Source organism: Apium graveolens, chromosome 4 (genome assembly GCF_009905375.1).
Source record: "Apium graveolens cultivar Ventura chromosome 4, ASM990537v1, whole genome shotgun sequence".
Classification (NCBI taxonomy): Eukaryota; Viridiplantae; Streptophyta; class Magnoliopsida; order Apiales; family Apiaceae; genus Apium; species Apium graveolens.
The window spans coordinates 13,300,768-13,310,038 of record NC_133650.1 but is presented as its reverse complement, the minus strand read 5'-3'; the positions used below and the strand labels follow the sequence as shown (position 1 = coordinate 13,310,038).

Sequence of the window (9,271 nt, the reverse complement as noted above, 5' to 3'; positions counted from 1 at the left end):
ACTTGGTGGTACAGGGGACCTAGTAAGTACATTCATTGACAAACTAATCCAAGGATAAAAAATATTAAAAGAAAATATTAACCAACACAGAATACAAAATCTAGACATTTAATATTATGAACCAATTTTCAATATAAACATGTGTATTTGACTCTCTTAGTGAACAGGGGATTATTAAAATATATAATTAACTACTAATATTAAATATGATACAATCAACATGCTACTAGCACTAAAGGCATACAAACAAATCCTAAGTTAAACTAGAGACCACTAATTCGAATTATACATTGTAATAGAAAAAGATAAACTATAGAAAGGCTTCATGTGTATATAATTTATTAAAATTTAACTTTTGAAACTTCAGTTCCTTATTAAAAAATACACAAATATGTGCATCAAATAGAATGGACAATTATATTAATAACTTACAATTTCCTTAGCTTTTTCTGCAACTTCATCATTTAAAAAATTACCATCTTCGTCCATCCTTGCTAGGATCCAAGTGTCCGACCGATCTACTTCCTCTGCATCTGGATGAGATTCAGTCTACATTTACATGTAAAGGATCACCTTAGTAATAACATAAACATGCTTGTAAAATTAATATGAAGCAAAAAATGTGCTTGTTATTTCATTTCACTAACCCATTCATTCTCGAGATTAGCATAACCTTTTCGAGACATTCGATGTGGATATTTACTCAGCTTCCTTCTTTCTTGTTGTTCTTTATGAATTTTCTTCATAAAAAGCAGCAATAAGGTTAGAAGATCATAACTAAGTAAATATTAAAATGAATAAAGCTAAGTAGAAATATACCAGAAACTCAGGCGACGTGCGGTCAGCAACAAATATGTCCCAGTGTGATTTTTCTATAAAAGTAAAATCTGCAGGAGGATGTGCAAAAAATTGAGGTTGATCCAGATAAGGAAGAATGTAGTACTTGGTCAGCCGACATTTAAATTCCCTCCATTTTGCCCCGGCTGATCTGAATACCAACTTTTTTGCAGACTCAGGTACAACATAAGCCATCTACGTACATATACCAACAAATTTAAAGTTAAAAGGTGCTAGTTAATGAAGAACAAATAATAAAAATAAAAGTTAAAATGATGGAAGTTATTTATATTCATTTTACCTGCACACAGTCCCAAATTTTTGTCTTTGTCTCTTTAGGAACACATTTCCAAGAATCATGCCAGATCGGGGTTTTGGTTCTTGCCAAAACTCCAATATATGATTGCATCTCTTTACCTTCTTCACCATATGGCTCTCCTTTTGCATTAAAAGACACAGTAAGTTTGATCCCTCGGATCTTGCATTTCACAATTCGGTGCATCATTACACAGCCTCGCTTCAATAGTTTTAGTCCTTGAGTATTGTCCGGTTTGGTAACAACTTTTTCTCGTTTTCTTTTCTTTGATATTTTCTTTTGTAAGTTTTCAGAAATGGCCTTCTTCACAGTTTTTGGGGGAGAACTCAATGGAGTGGAGGTCTCGCTATTCGTGGAGTTTGTCTTTCTTAAAGCCCTTAGCACACTCATTGTCCTTGGATGGGGTGAAGATCGTGTCTTTTTGAACCCATTCCTGTGAGACGCTTTCTTTTTCAAATTTCCCTTATCTGCCTTGGTCTTCTTCTTAGGAGTAGCCATAACCTATGAAGTACACAAACAAGGAATAAGTACAACATTAACATGACAGTAAACTCAATAAAACTCAAAGACATTACAGGTAAAAGAACCTAAAAACAACAAAAGAATAACCATCTGAGATATCTTAACTTTCCCACTTAAAAGCGTATTATAAATTTTACTTAAAATGACACACTTTGAGTGCCTAAACTAACCAGAGATGTATACAAACAAACATTCAACCACCAATAAAATCTAGCTTATAATCGTACAACTTATGGCATGTGAATAAAGATAAATTATCCATTTATTATAGGACAGTAGCACAGGGCACATTCAACTAACTAATCGACTGCAGAGTTATAACAAACAAACCAGTAATTTTATCTCAAAAATCAATAGAAACATGAAACAAAAAACAAGAAATTAGCACAGTTATAAGATTTCAAACAGAAATTAGCACCCTGTTAATATCCATTTGGAACAAAAAACAAGAGAATAGCAAGAACCGGGGGTTTCATCATGAGATAATTACAGTTTAAAACCAGGGGTTTCATCATCAACACTCAACACTCCACAATTGCATGCAAAATTTACATAATAAAACTAACCAAAGACACTCCACAATACCATCAAACATTGCATGCAACATTCCGCAAAGCAAAGACACTCCACAATACCATCAAACAGAGCATGCAACATTTAAATCTCATAAAATATTGAGTTAAAAATAAAAAACCCCAACATAAATTGAAGAGGGTTTTATAGTTCTAAAATAAATCAAAAAACCCCAAATAAATTGAATAGCATTTTAGAAACTTATTAAAAACATGTAAAAATCAAAAACCCCCAAATATAGATGAGGGCTTTACGGTCTCTAATTGAATTAGAAACATACCAGTATAATCGAATGGAAGAAGAGGAAGAAGATTGTGTGAAGAAGAGGAAGAAGATTGTGTGAAGAAGAGGAAGAAGATTGTGTGAAGAAAATCGCCGTGAAGAAGAGTAACTGATGATGGGGAAGAAGGGGGTTGGGGAGTTATGACGAGGAGTAACTGATGGGGAAGAAGGAGGTTGGGGAGTAAAGTTTTTGGGGGATATTTCGGGGGGATACTAAAAAATAAAGGGGGGAGATGAAATTTAAAAGAGAGGGAAAATGAAAAAAATTCACTTCAAACCAACGGCCTAGATACAGATTTGGTTTAATCCAACGATCAACAAAATCTGTTATTATTTAATTTTTTTAAAACCTAAAAATCAAAAATTAAAATATATATAAATTATCCATATATTTGGAGATATAGTAACTGTTGTAAGATCAACTATCACATAACGGTTCTTACAGGATACCGTTATCGTATGCTATATTATTTAAATAGTAGTTGTGTAACGGTTTCTTACACACACCGTTGTCTCATATATTTTCCAACAAGAGTTTTTTGTCCTAAACCATTGTCTATAATCTAAAACAAAAATAAGAATAATCTATTGTAAAACTTTTAATTTTTAAATGTTCGATGTTTGCGAGTGCACATATGTTGATAAAACATTTGACGTAATCCATAAAAGTTAAATTTTTGGTACCTTAAAAGTTCGATAATCTGATTCGAAGACTTCGATTATATCACTATAAACAAATAATAATAATAATTAAGAATATTACTATAAACAAACGTAGATTACGCTGACAGAGACGTTTGTGAATAAAAATTTATTAAACAACTAATAATTAAGGATATTAAGTTTCTCTTTGTAAAATTTTAAAATAATTAAAGATGGAGTTGTAACTAGGGTGGAGCACGGTTTGGTTTGGGACATTTTTTGGCCAAAACTGAAACTAAAACCGTATGTCCTTAATTTTAATATTTAATAAATATAAGTTGAATTTACGACTTATAAGTTGATAAGTAAGTTATGTTTCAAGATGTCAATCTAATCAAAATTCATTAATTTTAATTAGATGTTGAATTGTTGCATTATGATTTTAGTGAAAATAAATGTAAAGCTATTTTATTGAAAGCTGAAAAAGACTTTCATTCATAAGAAAAAAGAATTACTATCGTTGGGATCTGATTCTGCAGTAGAATCAGATCCCAACGATAGTAATTCTTTTTTCTTATGAATGAAAGTCTTTTTCAACTTTCAATAAAATAGTTTTACATTTATTTTCACTAAAATTATAATTCAACAATTCAACATCTAATTAAAATTAATGAAGTTTGATTAGATTGACATCTTGAAACATAACTTTATAAAATAAAGTTGATGAAGAAGAAAAAATCAAAATATATTCAGAACAAAGTATGTCGTTACTAACATTCAACTTATCAGCTTATAAGTCGTAAATTAAACTTATAAGTAGGGTCGACTGATAAGGTGACTTATAAGGGGTTACGGTTACGATATAAGGATCACTAGGGGAGGAGAATTTATGATTATGCCTCCTGAGTTAGAGTCTGTCCCTAAATGCGGTTTAGCTTGGTTCACGTGGTTTGCAGGCTATTGCGTGAACCCGTAGGGTTTACCCAGTGCGCACCTGAAGGGTAGCGGCTGCGGGTTACCTACAATAAAAAAAATTATTCGGGGTTAAGATAGGGTTTAAAGTATAATGTTTAGAATAATTGATGAATATGCTTAATAAGAAAGATTCAATTAATATAAAAACACATCGGAACATCTTTTTCTAGAAAAGGTATCAATATTGTATATGATAATCATATTCATATTCGAAGCACATCCATATGTTTGGATCATTGAAAGGGTGATTTAAACATCCGTATAATTGGATCGTCGAAAATATTTACAAATTTAGAAAATATCGATAAACATGGGATATCAACTCCAAAAAGTCGAACTTATCGCTAGTGAGTTATATGTAACAGTTTACAAACAACTATTTAATCTAGTGTTGGGCAATAGTTTTTCAAAAACACTATTATGTAAAACAATATATAGTTCGGAACTCCCAATTGTCGATACGATCAAGTTGTAAAAACAAATAACAAACTAAAGATAATTAGATGATTTATTTACCGATCGTTTAACACTAATAATATAAAAAATATTGAAATTGAAAATGATAATAAAGACATTCTAAACGATTCAAACTACACTAATATCTATTAAAGAACATCTTCACAATTTTTTGTGTAATATAAATTCGATATTCTTATTACCGACATACTATTTCGTTAAAATAATTTGTGATTATTTATTTTTTAATAAATTATATAATTTATTCCTCTATATTAATTTATTCAAATACATAAAATCCAACTTATTGTGGTCCTAGAGAATAAATGAATTAATATTATTCAAAATATTTTAATTTATGAGCCATGTATTTTTTATATAATAATTTAGTTGAGACTTAAACATATTATTAATTACTTTTTATTTCAGACATATATTTGTTCAGACATATGTATCTGTCGGAACAAGAACACATTTATTTACTTGGTAGTTAGGCCGTTCATCCATGTCCATGTGCTCTCAAATCCATAATACTCTCAAATCTATGCTCAAATTCGTGCTAATACTCTCAAATCTATGCTCAAAATCGTGCTCATACCCTCAAGTCCTCAAATCTAGATATCAAATCCATGTCACATCAAGATTCCAAGACATCAAGATCTCGGGTTTTAAATTTATTTTCACACTTGAACAGGTAAGTACAGTCTTTTATGAAGTCGGGTTTATATGTACTCTCTTTTGAATTCATTTTGATGAATTCATTCTTTTGTGATTCTGAACTAGGGTTCATATTGATTTGGGGGAAATATAAAGACTTTACAATTCATTTTTAAGAAGCTATAAGGACAGGTAAGTACTTTAATTTATGCATTTGGGTTATATAAGTCCTCTGTTTTGAATTCATTTTGATGCCTTTTTTACTTCAATTAGGGTTCAGTTATAAAGATTTTGGGGAAATTTAAAGATTTCATAATTTAGTCTGAATTTGAGGTTCTATTCAGACTTTTAAAAGATGGATAGGTCATGGTTAAAAGCGGATAGAAGAACGAAAGAGTTCAAAAAAGGAGTGGAAGATTTGTTAATATTTGCATTTGAGAATGGTTATAATGCAGAAAAAATCAGTTGTCCATGTGTAAACTGCGCACATAGTAAATCATGGAGAGCGCAGATAGTTAAAAACCATCTTTTTCAAAATGGTATTGATCAAACTTATACACGTTGGATATGGCACGGGGAGAATAATTCTGTAGAAAGTTCTAATAAAACCGACACTTCGGAATCTATCAATCAAGGCACCTCAAGAATGGGTGAACGTGACGAGGACGACGACGATGATATGTCTTCTGATGAAAGTTCTGACGAAACCGACACTTCTGATTTCATTAACCATGTTAAAGGTGAACATCAGCCTCTTTATCCTGGATGTGGGAGGTACACTAAGATGAAAGCTCTGGTCCAGTTATACAACTTGAAAGTGAAGCATGGTATGTCTGATTCATGCTTCAGTGATATTCTGTTATTACTTGGCTCTTTACTTCCAGAAGGCAACAACATCCCTTCTTCCTTCAATGAAGCAAAAAAAACCTTATGTGCATTAGGAATGGGGTATGAAAAGATACACGCATGTCCGAATAATTGTCTCTTATACCGTGGCGATTTAGATGAAGAACAAACTACTTGTCGCGTATGTAAGGCCTCTAGATGGAAATTGAACAAAAAAGGAGATGAACTTGAAGGGGTCCCTGCTAAAGTTCTATGGTATTTCCCGCTGATACCAAGATTACGAAATTTATTCAATACACCTCACATTGCAAAGGACATGACGTGGCATGACACCGAGCGACAAAAGGATGGTAAAATGAGGCATCCGGCTGATTCAATAACATGGAAGGATGTCGACCAAAAATGGCCTGATTTTGCATCAGAGACTAGGAACCTTCGATTAGCTTTATCTTCCGATGGTTTCAATCCTTTTCATGGAAACCGTACTGATTACTCAAGCTGGCCTGTTTTGCTATCAATTTATAACCTTCCTCCATGGTTTTGTATGAAGAGAAGGTATATTATGCTCTGCTTGTTAATATCTGGACCGACTGAGCCTGGAAATGATATCGACGTGTTCCTTCAACCACTAATAGAAGATCTGCAAGAGTTGTGGCATGGGAAACAAATGTACGACACTTATAAGAAAGAGTCTTTCATGCTTAGGGGCATTTTATTATGGACAATAAGTGATTATCCTGCCTTAGGGAACTTGTCAGGAAATGTTATTAAAGGGTATAATGCGTGTACTATTTGTATTGATGAAACGAAAGCTACTAGGTTGGTTAATTACCGTAAGACGGTGATTATGAGGCATCGAAGATGGTTGCCCCATAATCATCCTTATAGAAGGCATAAATCAGCTTTTGATAACACTGTGGAGAAGGGGGTCGCCCCTGTTCCATTAACCGGAGAAGAGGTTTTTCAAAGAGTACAGCATTTAAGGGCCCATGTATTTGGAAAGAAACAACGGCAACCACGATGGAAGAAAGGTGAACCTAGACCTGTTTGGAAAAATGTTTCAATATTCTTCTAACTTGAGTATTGGGAATTTTTTCCAGTTAGGCATGTTCTCGATGTGATGCACATCGAGAAAAATATATGCGAAGCCCTTGTTGGAACTTTACTAAATATTCCGGGGAAGACAAAAGATAGGGAATCTGTTCGTCTTGATATGGCTGAAATGGGAATAAGAACGGAGCTGAGACCTAAGACTCCTGGAAAGAAAGAAAAGGTACCGTTGGCATCATGGAACTTAACGCATGCAGAAAAAAAAACAGTTTGCTCATCATTTCTTAAAATGAAGTTGGCAGATGGATTTTGTTCAAATATTAAGAATCTTGTAAACATGGAAAATCTTCGGCTTGTTGGAATGAAATCTCATGATTGTCACACGATATTGCATCATTTGCTTCCAATCTCAATTCGATCAGTATTACAAAAACAAGTCAGGTGCACAATTATTAGGTTTTGCCTTTTCTTCAAGGCAATTTGCAGTAAATTGATCAATGTAGACAAGTTGGAAAAAATGCAGAGTGAGTTAGTGGAAACATTGTGCCAGCTTGAAAAGCACTTTCCCCCTTCGTTCTTTGATGTGATGATCCATCTCTCAGTTCATCTCGTGAGAGAGGTTAAACTTTGTGGGCCAATATTCCTTCGTTGGATGTATCCCTTCGAGAGATATCTAAAAGCGTTTAAAGGATATGTACGGAACCCGGCTCATCCCGAAGGGTGTATTGCTGAGGCATACGTTGCCGAAGAGGCGGTGGAGTGTTTGGTGAATTTTGAAAAATCTACCGCAGGAGTATCAAATGCAAAGTATGAGCAGAATGCAAGACCTCTATCTGGTGCGACATTGATAAAGCCGAGCGATGAGGACTTGCATCTAGCACATTTGTGTTTTCTCCAAAATACAACTAACATTAGACCATATTTTGAGTAAGTTAGTGATATTTAAGTGTGTGTTATTTCATTATTTTATGCACTTTGATTAATATACTAAAGAAAGTGATTTTTCTCGCAGCGAGCATATGGCATCTTTGATGACAAGATACCAACAACATGAAAATGATGAAGTCTGGCTTAAAAACAAGCAAAATGCAGAATTTCATAAATGGTTCAAGAAAAAGGTATAATTGTTATTTGAATAAAAACATCATAAATAGGCCTAGTTTATATTTTTTCCTGGTAAATGTATTTGTTATTTGTTTATTTAAGCAAACATCATAATTAATATTTATCAATTTGTTTTAAATAGATTCAATCAGAATTGTTGGATGACCATAACAACATACCTGAGGAGATAAGGTGGATTGCTGAAGGGCCCAACAAGAATGTCCCTACATTTAGCGGATATAGAATCAATGGTGTTATGTTTAGCACCAAGGAGCGTGATGACACTCGACAAGTTCAGTGTAGTGGTGTCTGTGTCGTTGCAGATACAATGCTTGTACAGGGTAAGGAGAAGAATATTGAACATACTTCACAGACCTACTATGGAGTTATAACAAGTATATGGGAGTTGGACTATAACAAATTTAGAGTCCCAATATTTCGTTGTAATTGGGTAGATATGAACCAGGGGGTTAAGGTAGATGACTTGGGATATACAATTGTTAATTTGAACAAATTAGGTTTTGTAAATGATCCGTTCGTGCTAGGGAAACATGTCAAGCAGGTTTGTTACATTGATGATCCTCTTGAAAAACATTGGTATGTCGTGTTGAAATTACCGGAAAAGAACTGTTATGAACAATGTGACGATGAAAATGATGGATCAGTAGAAATAGAACTTGAGAATGAGCTGCACTTGCCAATGTTTCCCAATGTTGACGAACTTGATGAGGAAAAAGCTAGTTATATGCGGGACGAAGATGAATGGATTCAACTCCCATGATGGTAAAAATTACCTTCTTTTAAGTTAAATTGTCTAGAAAATTACCCCAGCATGAGTTACCTCTCTGCCTTCTATAATTTATTTATTCGTAAATCTTTTTTTATTTCTCGAATTATTATTTGCCAAAATTTGATAATTTTAATTAATCAGTGTCAATTACGATTACTGTTTTAATATATATGAAGTTAGCAGTTTTTTTAATTTTTATAAATGATTTATCATACTGGAAT

The 9,271-nt window shown here is 33.2% G+C and overlaps 1 protein-coding gene and 1 long non-coding RNA gene across 2 annotated transcripts; one reads left to right on the top strand and one right to left on the bottom strand.

Moving 5' to 3' along the window:
- Positions 1-455: 455 nt before the first annotated feature.
- Positions 456-983, bottom strand: LOC141721870 (uncharacterized). The gene is made up of 3 exons (XR_012574915.1): positions 944-983; positions 648-740; positions 456-549 (listed from the first exon to the last, which is right to left on the bottom strand). It is a non-coding gene; the product is annotated as an uncharacterized LOC141721870 (long non-coding RNA).
- A 4,632-nt stretch (positions 984-5,615) lies between these two features.
- LOC141718355 (uncharacterized) lies at positions 5,616-9,041 on the top strand. The gene is made up of 4 exons (XM_074520738.1): positions 5,616-7,137; positions 7,207-8,083; positions 8,169-8,274; positions 8,403-9,041. The coding sequence occupies exons 1-4, from the start codon at positions 5,616-5,618 to the stop codon at positions 9,039-9,041; spliced, it is 3,144 nt and encodes a 1,047-aa protein (XP_074376839.1).
- Positions 9,042-9,271: the final 230 nt, after the last annotated feature.